This window comes from Triturus cristatus, chromosome 7 (genome assembly GCF_964204655.1).
Source record: "Triturus cristatus chromosome 7, aTriCri1.1, whole genome shotgun sequence".
In the NCBI taxonomy this organism is placed as follows: domain Eukaryota; kingdom Metazoa; phylum Chordata; class Amphibia; order Caudata; family Salamandridae; genus Triturus; species Triturus cristatus.
This window is the reverse complement of record NC_140590.1, coordinates 1,619,771,720-1,619,788,983: the sequence shown is the minus strand read 5'-3', so window position 1 is coordinate 1,619,788,983 and position 17,264 is coordinate 1,619,771,720. Positions and strand designations below refer to the sequence as shown.

The window sequence follows — 17,264 nt, the reverse complement described above, 5'->3', positions numbered from 1 at the left end:
CCACCGTCGACTATATTTTCCACCGCTTGCCACCCCATCCCTGCGCTCTCCACCGTCTCCCATCCTTCCACCCTCCTTCCCCACTGGTCGCTGCCCAGGGCCTCTTTCTCCTGCAGGTTTTACTTGCTGCAGGGCCCATAAAGGCCACATGCCTGGCATTCCCAGGACAGCTGATCCTGCCGAGCTGAGTGGTATAAAGAGCCCTGGGGCTGCACTCACCGGAGCACAGAGAGCTCTGGCCTCAGTGGGGCTCTGGGTTCAAGCCACGGTAAAGCTCCAAGCTCTGCCCTTGGATTGTCACCAGCAGCAGACTCGAAGCACCGGTGCCCTGGGAGTGAACACCAGCCTTCCCGTGGTCCCAGGTACCTGGTACCCTTGAAGCCAGATGTTGGTGAGTGTCTTGTAATCTGCTGCCTTTCCACTCACCAGAGCTCTCTAAGGGGTGAGGCACAGAGACCGCGCCAGCTGTACAAGGATTGGTCAAGTAATGCCTTCCCAGGTGCACGGGCAAGGGAGAGGATTGGACACAGAGACCCTGTCAACCAATCAAGACAGCCATCAAAGAGACATGCCCAGGAGTGTCCACAAAAATGAAACTGAAAGTTCTCAGGGCTGCTGTGCAAGTGGAAGGAAGGACTTGATTCAGCCTAGCAGCGGTTCAAGAACTGACGTCATCGGCCAAGCAATGGGTCCCCAAGTGAAATCCTGCACTTTAAACCAATCAGGTCAAGAGCGTATGGATAACCAAGGGTCCCTGACACCAGGAAAGACAATTCCAAGCTCGGTCAGTGAACTGGTCATGGGCAGATGTGAGGAACATGCCTGCCAACGTGATGGGCCTGTTAGGGAAGAGGAAGATGGAACCGGTCCTTCTTCCAAAGATGAAGTAGAACAAGAGGCCGCCAGGAGGAGGAAGATCCTTCTGTCCAAGGTAAGGTCCGCGACGCGCCATTACCAAGAAAGAAGGGATTGTACACTGCGGGCACAGGGCTTGTATTTAAAGTGCAACTCATGGGGGTGTCAGCCCATACCTCCACTGAGCGCTGTCATGACTCCATCCTTTTCCTTGAGCACTTCCCTCACTCCACACCTCACTTGATGCCCCAGTGACTTACATTCCAGCTTTGGGTCCATCACCAAACCTCGATGTATGTCATAACATCCAGAGTATGCCAGGACAGAATATATATAGTTCACTTCTAATTATTGAGTCAGATGTGGGCAAGATGAGGAATGTCAGTAGACAGCCCACCTTTTGACTCACTCTGCCCCACCTCTACCAGCCTTCCAGTGCCACTGGTCTGCCATGGCATCTCTCACTCTGGCTCTTCACCAAACCCAACATGCATAAGGTCATTGTTATGGGTAATCTTAGGTTCTATGCCTATTCACAAGGTCCATGGGGTCACTAACAGGCTTTGTCCACCCTGCCCGTGCACGTGAACCAAACATAAGAGGTTACACAACAATTCGAGAACAAAGAACAGAATGTTGGGGCAGAGCTGCCTGGGTCAGGGAACACCTGTGCAACAATTTGCCCCCTTCGAGACACTTTGTGGAAATGCACAAGGTATTGGGGAACACTATCACATAATTACAATCTGCATTAAGCCTCCAAAGTTTTGTGTGTCGTCAGTTTCTCTGGTTTCACCACTGGGGAAACAGAGGTGCTTGTAGCACCTTGAGGCCGACCCAGTGACGTGTTGGCACAGTAAACATTTTATGAGCCAAAGTGACCATACTTGTCTTTTGACTCACCTCCTTCACCATGGAGATGTCTTTGGGATTCATAAGCTCAATACATAGGTATCGGTGCCAGGCTCGCGAGCCACGGCTTTGCTCCCACACGCATTACTCCTCTGACTCTATCCCAGTCATTTCTAAATCATGATTTTGGATGAATCTATGCCCCTAGGTACAGCATGAAAACAAACAATAGTGGTAAAAACAGTACTTGTCCAAATAATAGGAGAAAAACATCCTAATTCAGTGAGGCTGGCCTGGGCTTCGAGAATACCCATACAATACAGGGCGCAATTCCCGAGCCCTGTGCCCTCATGCCATGAGTAGAGGGCTCAGTCTTACCGGTGCCTGAAAACTTGAAGGGGATAGAAGATGGGTGAAAACCCTGGGTTGGTCATGGACAAGTCTACACAGCCACGTTACTAGGAGGCACCCTTGCTCTACACTCTAGCCTCACTGCATCATATTTAAAGGGTGCCCCCCAGATGGGACCAAGGCGGGCTTTAGCTCTGGTGGTGACTAGTGCGACTATGTTTGTTGGCGCCTCCAATGACCTCCTTCTCCACGGATTCCCTCACTAGCACCCTTTAACAGTGCCCCTCAAGCCCCCGTAACCATTCTCTCTTGCATGCTTTTCTTTTGTTTTATAGCGCTACTCATACCACTATAGGGTGTCAGAGCACTTTACATTACACAAAAGTTACACAGAGACAGTAAGTCACATCAATATAAATCAGTGTATAGGAAATGTTGCATAAGAAAGAGGACTGCAAAGCATAGGCGTCCGATGTCATCCATACTGGTAGGCAATATAAATTAAGAGTGCATGATCTGGAGAAGCACAAACTCAGAATTTAAAGCGTACCACCATGGTTGGGGGTTGTCTTTACTAATAGCAATTGATTTCTACCTAAATGAAAGCTTTTTGTAACATTAGGATGATGAAACACTGGGAAAAAAATCATAACGCTCTAACCTATACCTTGCAGTTTCCACGCAGCTCTTTGATGACAGTTAATAGCTTTCTGTTCTATATTAGGATTTTAATTTCTAAATTGCAACTAACAAAAGGATATATCCCACAATAGCAGTACCCCACTAAACTATTTACATTATATGCACTTCTGTGATCTGCATGGTACACGTGCTTTGCAGCAGACACTTTAACCCTCTGGGCTACTTTATGATGCGTCAAAACTTCCACTAGAAAACACTCTGTCGCTCTCCAGAAGGTCCATTAATCACCAGAGTTATCTTGACATTTGTATTGTTGCTTGAAAATTGCTGGCGGCCAGGAACTCTGCAGCAGGTGCTTGTAAATCCACTATATATTTTGACAACACAGCGCCCCAGAAGTCAGCGCCCGGTGCTGTGGTACCGATCGCACCGCTCTAGAGCTGGCTCTGGGTGAAGCAAGAGGCAGGGACAGGGCCGGACTGGGAACCAAAACCGGCCCTGGCAAAGTGCTCGGCCGGCCCCTCGGGGCTTGGGGGTGCCGCCGAGCTCTTTGCGAGGGCTGGTTTTCGGTCGATTTTGTTACGGGCCGATTTTGCAGCTATGCTGCAAAAACGGCCCTGTAACAAAAACAGCCCCCAGGGGCCCAAAACCGGTCCCCACCCGTGCGGCGCCCCGGGGGATTGCCCGATGCCCGCTATGGCCAGTCCGGCACTGGGCAGGGACCTGATGGTAACTCACTGGCACCTAAGCGTGTTTGTGTTTTGCACCATTCAGGAGACAAGAAGATAGCTCAGGTGGTGAATTGTGCTCAGATATGCAGTGGGCAGAAAGACTCTCCAGGTACTGCAAAGGATATGGAAATGTGCTGACTAAACGATTTGGTGGTCTTGTCTGCCCTCCAATGATATGTATTTATGTACCCAAACCAGTGAAACTTCAAGAGAAAACCAGGGATATATCTTCATCTCTTCTGAGCAAGCATTGGCAAAGCCAATATGCCCGGATTGCACTCTGCCTCCTGAAAAAGCCTGCAGCTGTAAAAAAAAAGGCTGCATTTTGTATACAATGCATTTATGAAATGAATAATGTTATGTGTGATGATTCAGTGTACTTTTGATAGTATTTTATGCTAATGTTGTGCATCATTGCCAAAATAAAAAAATATACATAAAAGAGCGAAGACACAGTGCCACTCACCGTGCCATTTTGTAGGAGTGTGCATGTGTGATGATGTGTGCCCATGTGACATAGGCATCAACTTTTTATATATCCTGATCCTAGATGAATCGGTAGAGAGGCCAGCAGCAAAAATAAAAAATATATAAAAGGTCTGCATGGGGGAGGGCAGGAGGCAAAAGAGAAGTGGTTGGTGGAGCGGGTGGGGAAAACAACAGGGAGTGGGCAGGGCTGATAAAATAAGATTTTAGCTGGGTGTGGGGAGGAAGGGAAAGCAACACTCGAGGGAGAGAGCGAAATGGAGGTAGGGGAAGAGAAGCACATGAGGACAGAGCAACACAGAGCACGGGGCAGTGAAGTTTGGTAGAGGGAGAAGCATATGACAGAGAGAGTGTATAAGAGGGGAGGGCAACATGAAGTGTGAGGAGAAGCAACTGAGGGAGAGAGCTGGGAAACATATCTACTCTCATGCTGTGCTTTACCAAAAATATGAAAGGGAAGGTAAAAGGGGGGACAAACTCAAGAAGAGGAAGGCAAACCATGAAATGAGTAACATGCAAATGAGAGCAACAGGAAAGCCAAAGAATTGAAAGCAATGGGTGGGCTGTAACCAGGGCCACTGAACATATATGCGATTGTGCAGCGATTTTCGCATAATTATGGTTTTGCCGATTTTGCTACATAATCCATCATCTGCTGCAAAATTTGCAGATTTTAACCCCCCCAAAATTTTATTTCTGGCTCAAACGGTTCGAAAGTTACTAAAAATACGACAACATATGTTGCCGCGCAGTGGAATGACCTTTGCAAATCTGGACTGGTCACCTTTTTACTGCTTATTAATATATTTCAGTGTTAAAATGGTTCTAATGTAATGCAACTAAGGTCCAGAAAGTGTTACCAAGTAAAAAAATTATCAAACAATGAAGTAGCAAAATGTGTCGCATTATGCCACATAATTAGTTTTTCTTGCTGCATAATTTACTCAATCCTGCCGCATAATTTGGCCCTCTCTTGCCGCATAATTTCAGTGGCCCTGTATAGCATACATGCCAACAGACCTGATTCAAGAGGGAGACTTCCGATTTTAAAGCCAAAACCGGCTTTAGTTTATCTATCTCCCCCCTAAAATTGCCTCTGACTCAATGGGGAAAAACATATTCCCCCGATCTCGTTTTCGAAATCTCACACTTTCCTGTTGTACAATGAGTGCATGTATGGCTATAGGCCCCTTGTAAATATTTGGTAAGCGCATCAATGTTCTTGTGCAGCCGGAGGTGAGGTCTAAATGAGTGTACATCTGAATAAAATAGCGGGATTTTGCAATAGCCAATTCATGCTGTCTTGAATTCGTGAGGCAGCAGCGCCACCCCGTGGAAGTCTTACATTATTTTTCAAGTCTTCCAAAAGCAATAATTAGACTTTTAATTTCAATGGTAGTGTAAACCAAGCTTGGCAATTGTGGTTACATTTTCTTTCCACTCGCATTGTGTTATCGTTTCGAGGCTTTCTGCGTTGTTGGTTGAGTAGTGTGTGTTGTACGCAGTTTATGTTTTCTTTACACATAGATTTACAAGCCCCTTGCGCCACTTTTGCGTCATTTTTAACAGGGGAAAAATGACTCAAAACTGCCGCAAGAGGCTTGTAAATAAGCCCCACGATTTTTACGACTTTCACGGCATCACTCCTTTACCGCTACATTAACACGCTGCCTGTTGAGAGTCCAAAGAATATCCAGTAATTTTGTAATTTGGAAACTGGAGAGGGAGGCAGATGTGGTAATTTGATGCCATCCATTTGTGCTCCCTAAGGTACACAGACTGAGTCGAGGTCATTCGTGTTTTTCTTTGTCCATTTCTGAGGGTTTTGGTCCCTGTCACCAGTAGTGCTGCCTACTGCCTGCATGTCTCAAGGTCACACCATGCAACAGCATTGTAATGTCAGAGCATACACGTTTAGGGCTTCTGTATTTGCAGGGTTATTAATAGTGCCACAGGGTCCGAACAATGTAGATTCTTCTGATCCTTGTACAGTGACGTTTATAACTAGTGCTTAGTGAAGTCCAAATGAAGGGGACTTAATTTGTCCACCTTGGAGACATTTAAAGAAACTCACTGTGTCAACCTGCCAACTTTAAAATTACTTTTACTGTGTAAGGAGGGCGTGGTGGGGACCAAGGCTGGACTGGGAACTCAAAGTGGCCCTGGTAATTTTGTCGGACCAGCACCCGGGGGAGGGGGTGGGGGAAGAAGGTGAAGGAGGAGGGGGCGTAGCACTGCTGCTTTCGTTTCTGGGGTCGATATTGCTGCACCGCTGCAAAACCCACCCCAGTAACAAAACCGGCCCTCACCCTTCCAGCCTCCCGGGGAAATGCCTGATCCCAGGTATGGCCAGTTCGGCCCTGGTGTGGGATTAGGGACAGGGTTCGGTATGCGGAGGAGCTTTGGGCCCTTCCCTACCTGCCAACAATAGACAGGGGCCGAGTGTAGAGTCCTGCTGGACTGGTTTGATTGTTTTGCCGAGTACTGTGTTACCCGCCACTCCTTGAGGGCAGATCATTAGCCCACACCCCACACCCATCCAACACAGATATCACGAGTGACGTGAGCCTGATAATAAAAGGGGCCGGACGCACGTGTCTGGGGCCTGTTGTATTTTCCATATATATACCAGTGTCTGTGACAGGCATTTACCAACATGAGGGCCTAATGCCCACCACGCTACACCAAGGGGACAGGCGAAAAGCTCTGCATGGTCTGAGAAGACGCCTCCTCTAAAAAAAATAGACTACAGTGGTTTGTAAAGCTTGCTGACGTCCTGGAAAGTTGCAAAAACGCTGTTGGATGTCTGCTGAGCAAAGCCTTCACAAAGGAAGCTGGAAACCTGCCCTCTGCAAGGTATTTGCGGTCACTGTATTCACACCACGTGATATCTGCTCTTCACAAGGGTACAGTGAAGTGAGTTGATATCGTGTGACACAAGGCGGCGCCATGCCAGTTGGCTGATCTTCTGTTCTGAGTTTGAAAACTGAGCCCCATGATGTCACAGGTTGGTCCAGCCAGCACGTGAACACATTGCACTTCCTCCGCAGCCACTTACATTTGAGAGTTGTAGGCCATGCATAGAGGCCTCTTAGATCTTACTTTGAGAAAAGATTTAAAAAAGATAATTTATTCTTGAAAATAGTTCTGGGTGGAAAAGCATGGGCAATACCCAGGGTCCCGTTTGGAAGACCCGCATCAATGGAACCATGGAGTAGCACTCCCTCCACTTTCAAACGGTGTCCCAAATAGTTCTTGGCGAGCTAGTGAAGCAAGCAAGTCCAGCGGTTGTTCAGGAGATTGGTCCACCTAAGGGAATTCTTACATTTCCTTCCTTCTTTCCGTCCTTAGTCTTTTTCCATCTTGCTATTCTTCCATATTTCCATCCTTTATGTATTTCTTTTAACCATTCACCCTTCTTTTTGTCTTTTACATTCTTCCTTCTCTCCAAATTTTTTAATGATCCTTCCTTCTCTCTAACCTTCTTTGTCTTTTTCCTTCTTTGCATTTTCATCCATCACCAAGCCTTCCTTCTTGCTATCCATCCTTCTCTCACCCATCCATCTCACCATATCCTTATTTCCTTCCATCCAACCATATCTTTTCTCTCCATCCGTTCATCCTTCTCTTATTCATTACCCTTTCCAACCACCCTTATTTCACTTTTCTCTCCATCCATCCCTTTTCATCCCTTTATCTTCCTGTCCGACCATCCATCTCTCCACCCATCCCCCTCTTCAGATATCTCCGTATTCATCCTCGCTCCACACTTCTCTCCATCCCTCTTTATCTTCAAACCTCCCTCCCTCTCTCCCTTCCTTCCTTCCTTCCAGTGCAAGAGGCCATATTTACGAGATTCTTGGAGACTAAAGTCTCTGATCAAAGTCAAAGGTGCCATATATACCAAGAGGAAGAGGTGTGGTGCAGTGGCCAGAGTGGCTGACCCCAGGGCACTGCGCTCGTGTTTCGATCGCTGGTGGCAGCTCACCATCATGTGACGCTAGGCAATAGCGCACTTAATCTCCTCTGCGGCCTCCAGCACCTAGAGACTCTTAGGGGTGATGAGTCGCGCCTTACAAATCTGGAATTAATTAATTATAAATATTTCATGTTTCACAGAACTACCCAGTGACACCCACCTTGTCTCAGGCAGCTAAAGCGGAGGGTTGATTACTTCCCCTGGATTCAAGATAGCCTGGCTGATGAGGGTTATGAACCCGAAACCGGTCCCAGGATGCTTGTTTCCGGTCCAGGGAAGACATGGCTTGGCAGTTCGGGCTGGACTGTTCCCATGAGGCACAGGGTCAGACTGATTTGCATATGGCCATGTCTGAACTGGGGTGGTGCAGTGAGCTAAAGAACGGTGATGGATTAAACCCAGATCAGTTGACTGGGAGTGAGTGCTTGCAATGTTCAACACTCCGTCCATCATCCCCTTTGGTTTTGCTCTGTGGCCCTGCCAACCAGGGCTTTAAGTGGGCTGGGTCCTGCCGGTGCTCACACCAGCAGTTCTAAAAAGCAGGTTCTGAGACGGGTCTCTGTCAGGCTCTCCATTTTTGCCCTCACCGTCAGGGTGAAAAATAATTCTTAACCCTGCTGCGGTGCCACCCTTCATTGCCTTTGATGTAACTTCAAACAGACTCGTTGTAGTTCTTTCACAGTTGCATCATTTCAGAACAGAAGCATTTTCAATATTATATATGAGGAAACCATAGTTGTTGGTCTTATTTATCTTATGTAACTAACAACCATGGACAAAGCCAATAGTCATGGTTGGTTGTAGGTGTAATGTTAATTGTTGTATTATACATCTGGATGCAATAACAGAAGCAGCAAAATACCAGTCGGGCGGCACACTATATTAAGCACAGTTTTTTAGTTTATGTGTTTTTAAGCCACACCCTTAATTACATCGACCATGCCCATTTGAGAACCCCCTCCCCACAGTTTTTTTATCCTACTTAAAGCCCTGCGGCCAACCCCAGCCCATGCAGCAGCAAGCATAAAAGATCCCAGTGTGAAAGAGCCAGTGAGAGTGACGGGGCGCACCCCTGAGACTCCCCTTGTGGACATGATGAGTATCTCTTCTGACACTGAGCAATGAGCAGAGGATGGAAAGGATTTACTAGAACCCAGACACGGTAAGACTTATGTGTAAGTGAGAAATGTTTCTTGTTCTATTTGCCTGCTAGGCGTCTTATTCATTTTGGAAATAAATACACTGAAGAGCATAAGTAAATGGATCATAAAAGGTTTTTGTATTAAATAATTCCTTAGCATTTAACCACTGGCTTTTTAAAATAGCTTATAAGGATGGGGCGCAACTTGGTCCGTTAACATTATGCACACCTGTGAAACCCTGAAGAAGGTCTGGAAGATCAGGCTGAAACATGCATTTCAGCAGGGTTCGTTCAGAGCAACTGAGACCGACTGATCTTTTTATATAACTATATGTAGTTAAAGAATGACAAAATACTTCACAATAAAATAAACTGTTATAGAAGTATGAAACGGCGATGCAGTTCTCGGTGTGAAAAGGTCTGTTTCACAGCCACATCAAAATAGAGTACTCTTTCCTGAGTTTTTTCTGCTGATTTCTGTGTAGGGATTAAGTCTGCAACAAACTGCGAGTCACCACTGTACGGGTACCAGTCCAGGCGGGCAGGCAATGGGTGGGATGCAATTTCACTGCCTTGCGCACAACTATGGCACAAGCCTCCTGCTTTCCAGCCGGCAATTCACATGATAGCTAATTGTCTAGGTAGACACAGGTGGACTTAGGTCAGACTGACTTCACACCCAGCCACGGCCCGTGCAGGTAAGAGCGGTGGGCCGGGTTGGGAGCGGGATGCGACAGACGACCATGAGGGAAAACTAAATAAATAAATAATTTTTTCTCATCGTTGTCTGTTGAAATCCCCCAGCCCACCGCTCTTACCTGCACGGGCCGGGGCTGTTCACCTCTTCACCTCTTCACACATTTTTATTGTTTCTTCACAATTGAATATGCTACTGCCGCAAACTAGGTATACAGGACTTTTGAGAAACTATTGTCATACAGGGAGGTGGTACCCAAGCCTATCATGAAGGAGATTCAGGTGGTGGTGGTGGTGGCGTCGAGTTCGTGCGAGGCTCACCTTGAGGGTTCCTGGATCCTACTGACCAGAGGGAAGGAAACCAAGAATGTTCACATAATTCTCTGAACTAAACGTTGCACACTGGAGCAGGATGGGAGCTCGTTCCTGTACTGGTCATTGACAAACACATATACCTTTTGCAAATATGGGGGTAGTTATCACATATACATCAAAGCTAGGGTTCTCATTGAAGCCCTACTAATACCATTTTTATCATGTTTCTCCTATGCTTCCTGTGAGACCGGCCTCACGGCGTATGCCCTCCCGATCATCCAGCCAACCTGCAACCACCCCCAAGACGCGGCATCTCCGACTCCGGCCGCCCCAGCCACACAGACCCGAGGGCCGGCCAGAGCCCCCGACAGACTCGACACCCTACCACACATGTCCGACCGAGGGAGCGGGAACCCCCGAGCCAGACCAAGAGGCGCCAGCCCAATCACACCTCGGGTCGCCTTCCCCCGGGAGGACTCGATCGGCCACCAGGCCCCTGGGGAGCAGGCGCCTCGCCTGCCGAGTGTCTGGGGTCCCTCCCAGACCCACCTGAAAGGACCAAAGAAACGAGCGGCAGGAAATCCGGCCGAACCCCCTCAGTCACCCAAGGCCCCTCTCTGCGAGGACTCCGGACTTCAAAGGGCAGGGGGAGTATAATAAGGGGTGCCGGAGGAACGTATGGCAGAGAAGACCTGGAACCATCGAAGCCTGCTGACGCTGTCGCGGCTCCCGAATACCGAACCACCTGGGCCTGCTGAGTGACTCGCGGCCCCCAGCCATTGAACCATCTGAGCCCTGCTGACGAGATCGCGGCTCCCGAACTCCGAACCACCTGGGCCTGCTGAGTGACTCGCGGCCCCCCAGCCATTGAACCATCTGAGCCCTGCTGACAAGATCGCGGCTCCCGAATTCCGACTACCTGTGCCTGCTGAGTGACTCGCGGCTCTCCCCTCGAGGACGAATTGGCAAGAGATCGCCCAGAGAAACGACACCCTCCAGCTCGAGGATTGTGAGCTATCCGCCGGGTACTTTGCAGAGACACTACCTTCCAAGACTGTCCCGCTACCCCCATTCCCCTACCACCGAATTGTAGACTCTTGTGCCGCTGATGTTCTCCTTACACCTTGGATCATAAAGATCCCTTGAAACCTTCGATAAAAGAACCTATCGTCCTACAAAGAATACGTGTGGTGTCACTCTGTTCGTAGTGTAAGCTCAGGGTGTGCGCGCCTGGTTCGGCCTACTTGGGAGAGGTGGGTCAAAGGGGTGGGCAAGACGTGCATCGAACCCCCCTCCGGCGAATGCCTTTCCAACATTTGGTGGCAGACGACGGGATCCGAGCCGACACCGAAAGAGAGCGTGCAGTGAACGACTGACGCACTACCAAACAGAGATGGAAGGAGAAACCTCCCTGGGTGCCGCAGGTACCGAAATGAGCTCAACGTTCCGAGAGGATCAATTGGACTATTATACGCATAGAGAATTAAAACAATTTTGCAAAGACCTTGGAATCGCTACCACCGGATTAAGCACAAAGGAAGACTTCCAAAAAGTATTGAAGACCTGGGTCGAGACGGGGGCGCCCTCGACCCAAACGGAAGGAGACTCCGCCCATGAACCACAAAGCATCCCGGTGAGAAACAGTGGGCCAGAGGGGAACCTGTCCCCCGAGGAACTAGCAAACCGAGAGAGAGGCCGCAACCACGAACTTGAACTGGCCAAGCTGAAAATCGAGGGAGAACTAAAACTGGCCGAGAAAAAGTTAGCCGTCGAGCAGTTACAGCTACAAGGGGAACTCGAGGAAAAGAGACGCCAAAGAGAGCACGACGAAAAGAAACTCCAGCTGGAACATGAACGCAGCCTGAAAGAGATCGAGTTGAGGGCTAAAAGCGAAGAGTCACGACCTTCCGGGAATCTACCATCCGCTCCCACCGTGGAAGCCAAAGTCCACATCCCCAAGGATGTGGTAAAGGAGTATTACAAAAATGACGATATCCAGCAGTGGTTTAAGGCCTACGAAGTCGCCATGACCTCTCACCGAGTCCCGCAGAAGGATTGGGGGGCTGGGCTATGGGGCCGGTTCTTAAGCGAAGGAAGAGATACCCTGCTGGATCTGCCCTCCACGGTCATGAACTCCAACAGCCACATGAAAGAAGCCCTCGTGGGCCGGTATGGACTCACCCCCGAGATGTACCGGCAACGGTTCCGAGATTACAAAAAGATACCGGGCACCACTTGGGTAGAATACGTGAACTTTTACAGCCGGGCCTTGGACGGGTGGATCAAGGGTAGCAAGGTCTCCACCTTCGAAGAGCTGTTTGATCTGATCGCCTGGGAACATTTAGCGGCCAATTGCTTTGTAGAACTGCGCCAACATCTCCTGGACAGTAAACTCACCGACCCTCGAAAGCTGGCCGCCGAGGCTGACCGTTGGGTGAACACCCGGGCCACCCGAGGCCCCGTGGGAGACTACGGTCGCCACAGTCAAGGACCCCCCCGCCAGAGGGGCGGAGGAAACCACGGCCGACCGAGAGACTTCCCAGGGGGGCCCCCGCACAGCCCTCCCAGCAGCCCACCAGCGGCAGGTCCAGCCCTGTCCCCAGCCAGCACTGGAGCCCCGGGGCGGCTAGGGCCACGAACCAGGATCACCTGCTTCCGCTGCCAACAGCCCGGACACTACTCCAATGACCCCCAGTGTCCCCAGTATCAACAACCCGCAACGACCAACCCCCCGGCCCGGCAGATGGCCTCCGTGGCCCTAGGGGAAGAGATCGAGGACTCCGAAGAGTGGGAACCAGCTGCCATGGCCCTGGTCTCCCTTGGTGATCGAGAAATGGTCCCCGGGACACCCTTGCCCGCCAACACGAAGAAGTACCGACAGCAGGTGACCATCAACGGCCACCGAGTCGAGGGCCTCCGCGATACCGGGGCAAGTGTCACCGCGGTCCACCGCAACCTAATCTCTGAAGACCAGATCCTACCCGGTGCCCTCTGTCCGGTCATATCCTCCGACAATTCCGAGAGCCTCTGCCAGATGGCTCTGGTGCCTTTCGAGTGGGGAGGAGTCTCCGGAGAATTGAAGGTAGCCGTCCGAACATCCCAGCCCGTAGACTGCCTCCTGGGCAAGCAAGACGTGCATCGAACCCCCCTCCGGCGAACGCCTTTCCAACACTTCCCATCCACACTGACTGCCTATGGCAAGGTGGATCCACTTTGAGGTAGGCCTGGGTGGAATTTCAATTACGCCGGAGTAATCAGAGTAATTTAAGTAATTCCACATTAGTCTTTAAGCACAGGATTAGCCAGTGCAATCCATGCTGAGCTGAAACATAAAATGAGAAAAGATGTTTACCACTCTAAGCCCCAAAGGGTATTGTGTTGCACTGGGTGCTCCCTTGTGTATGGGCAAAGCGATATCTTTCTGAAGAGCTCATAAGAAGAGCAAAACATGTGTCAGTGGTTGCTTTTATTCATTCCAGGTTGGCTTGAATGGTATTTTATCAACCCAAAGCTGTAATACTGTGCCTGGAGTGGTAAAAGGCTTTTGTAAAAGGCTTTTGTAATTTTCAGCTGAGCATGGTTGGCACTAGCTAATCCTATGCTTAAAAACTTTGCTGTAAAATGGCAAGAGATTTTATCACTTTCTAGCTCGGCGTGGATGGCCCTGCTCTAATCGTATGCCTAAACACTTTTCTAGAAATACAGACATTTGAGGTGAGAAGTTTCAGAGGTTTGCTGGTGTTGTAAGTAGGGGTGGGCGGAATTTGCGTAGTCGCGCTACGCAAAGCTCTGCGAAACGGTAAAAAATCTCGACGAGCACGCAGAAATTCCGCAAACACGCGTAATTGCTTGTTCGCAATGCTTCTTTCCTGTTTGCGAACGCTGTTTGTGTGCTCGGGGAGAAAAATCTTGCGAACACGCATTTTGAGAACGCGAACAAGCAAAAAATTCCGCGAAGCCTCGGAACGCAGAATTTTGGCCAATTCCGCGTTCTCTGCGGAACGTGAAATTACCCAAATTATGCAAAATCCGCGAGCGGAACGGAATTTATCGCCCAGGCATAGTTGTAGGGTGTTCTCTATAGGAGCTGCTCTCCACCTAATCTTAGGATTTATCCTGAGTTCCTTGCTTCCTTATTCCCATAAATTATTCAGCTCTCTAAGGCTGAAAAAGGGTATTGTTTTGATATATATATATATCACTGCCTTTAGTCCTGAACCTATGAAAATACAAGGGCATTATACTCGTAGAACGTATACATTTTAGAGTGCACCTGTCATTTAATGTATGTAGGTAGTACCAAATTGCAGGTTTTGAACAGGATTCTTTAACACCTTAGAGCAGTGGTAAATTCAGATCCTAAATACCCTTTGGCGCGGCATCTAAAACTGGTACACAATAATAATCTCAATGACCTCAGATATTACGTTATACGTTCAGTAACTAAAAATAGCAGAAGGGGAAACAGAGAAAAAAGATTGAGGCAACTGGAATCAGAGTTCATCATGTTACTTGATACTAAAATACAGAATGGTCTCAACAATAGTGATGATTTGCATAACTTTTTATAAATAATGTTGGGGCCAGCGATATTGGATATGACGATGATTTTCAGGTTTGCTTTTTTAACTGGTTTTTACTCTTACTTCAGCCGGGTTTTAGTCTGGGTTTTCCTAGGTTTTAACTGGTTTTAGTGGAGGATATCACCGGTTTTTGAGCTCCTGGATTTTATTTATTATATTTAGACATTGCACCAATATCAATGTATATGTACTGTGATCTGGAGGCTGCTATATTTATGTATCTTTTATTTTGAATGATGAAACCTATAATCTGGTGTTGCGATGCTTTTATCTGGTTGGATCTTGATTTTACTTAGTTTTATCTGAGGTTCCCTTGATTTTACTGAGTTTTATGGAGCTCTTGCCGGTTTTTAGCGGTGCGACACCAGTTTTATTAAGTAAGTTGGGACACTAAAACTAACATTTCATAAATTTCCATCTTATTGCTGTTAATATGAACTAATTGGGTTGTTAATGTTTGGAGTGTTTACTTTCTTTAATGCATTACATTTATAATGATGTTTGATTAAGGGGATTTTCTATTGAAATATACAACTGCCAACTGTTTCTAGATACTAGAATATGAGAAAATATTAGGGACATCTGCTAAATGCTGCTTTGTATTTATGAATACATTTATTTTTTAAACTGAGCACTTTCACGCTGGCACTTTTTTGCATGGATGGAATGGCTGGATTGCTCACAGAATTATGGCAATCATATATATATATATATATGTGTATATATGTATATATATATATATATAAATATATATATATATATATATATACTCAATCAAAACAATACCCTTATATATAGAAGTGATATACGCGTGCTATATGTATATATATCGCACACATATATAAATGCACACACACATTATCAGTTTTGATCATCATCACACGCACACACGCCCGCCCGCACTTGCTCCCTGTCTCTTGCAGGCACCATTCACCTCTCACCGAGTCTCTCCTGAGTGCCATGGCTGACAGCACCTCTTTCAAGCACGCTGAATGCTCCATATGCTTTTCAATGGTACGCGCACAGGTGTACACACTAACACAACTTCAACTCTTCCTGGACTAAGTCACAAGCAGGTGTAGATTCCAAGCACTTTTAGGGGCGTATGTACAAGAAAATGACGCAATTCGGCGCTGCAAGCAATTTAGCAGTGCCAAACTGCATCATTTAAAGAACGCAGGGGTGCACCGTATTCACAAGAATATGGCGCACCCCTGTGTTTTCCCTTGACCGGGGCTAAAAAAAGCTGCCTAGCACCAACGCAGACACCCTTGCGCCTGGTGCAAGGGGTGCCTTCGTTGCAGGGATGATTGTTTATGTGCAAGAAGGGACACCTTCCTGCACATAAATAATCTTTAAAGGTGATTTGCTCTTTCTACGTGTGCTAACAACAAAGAGAAATACAAGTATTTCTCGTCGCTGTGCCATTCTATTGCCTGCTTTTCAATGGCGTTAGTTTTTGCGCTGCCTCAGATTTACAGATCCTTGTAATTCTGGGGCGGCATCAAAAAGCAATAAGTGTTGCGGTGGAACATCCAGAGCAGCACCTATTGTACGCCCCCTTTCACGCAATGTGATGCGTGAAAAGGGGCCGTATTTACACGGCCATGAAAAGCCAGGCAGTGTGGCCTTGTAAATATGGGCCAGAACACAGCGCCACCAGAGCGTCAAAAAAAGTGTCGCTCCGGTGGTGCTAGGGGCTTGTAAATATGCCTCTTAGTGTCGTTTGTCTTAGGCATAGACAAGCAAACCCCAATGCAAACCTCTACCTGGCAACGACCACCAGAGAACTCTCGCTTGGACCCTGAGAGTAGGGGCGGACTTGCTGTTCCTACTTCACATTTATACTCTGACATGTAGATACAGTAGCACACTTTTTATACACTACAACTAATACCAATGTGTGCTGTAATTGTATGAAAGACTTATGCTTGCAGAAACAAAAATGTCCCCTCATTGGGAAGTCTGGCCCACTAACAACAAAAGCCACCAGGGTGATGCAAGATCCTGCAACAAAATGGAAGTGAGGCACCTTCAGGAGAAAAAAAGTAGAGTGGTACAAGAACAGTCCAACATCACCTCACCCGGCCCTGTCCACACAACGGCAAAACACACATGCAGCTAGACTCTGGGGCCAGCACCAGGCCTGCTGACAGCTGCTGTCTACAATGCAAACCAAGGGCAATGTTTCGTAAGCAAAACCGATTGAAGCACAAGTCCAATTTGCAAAAAATCAAGCAGCCACAAACCAAAAATTTATATATGCAAAATATAGTCGCAAAAACCACCAGCTATGACACTTTTCCCAATTGGATTTTTTGCATTTTCCATGTAGTCTCCCCCACCGGTAATGCTGTAATGGATTTTGAAACCCCCGAGACAACTCCCACCCCTGTAAGGAAGGAGTACAAAAATACACTGAGCTGTCTCCTGGGAAGCCTGTAAGCCAATCCGCACAGGAAAGTTTTCCTCGAAGCATCAGCCCCGCAGAGAAATCAAGGGAAGGACAACTGAAGGCCGCGTGCCAAGGACAGTGTTCGTGGTTGGGATTGAAGGAGACCCTATCCTCTAGAAACAATGTGCAAACTAACCACGCCTCTCTGCCTCAGCTCACATTCGCAGCCGTTGACCCA

At 47.9% G+C, this 17,264-nt stretch overlaps 1 protein-coding gene across 1 annotated transcript in view; it reads left to right on the top strand.

Annotated features, from left to right (window-relative positions):
- Positions 1 to 213: 213 nt before the first annotated feature.
- LOC146812537 (actin-binding Rho-activating protein-like) overlaps positions 214 to 17,264 on the top strand; it is a 62,826-nt gene continuing 45,775 nt past the window's right edge. The window contains exon 1 of the mRNA XM_085619562.1: positions 214 to 931. Coding sequence (XP_085475688.1) covers positions 488 to 931 — 444 coding nt within the window. The 5' untranslated portion in view covers positions 214 to 487. The remainder of the gene's footprint in view (positions 932 to 17,264) is intronic.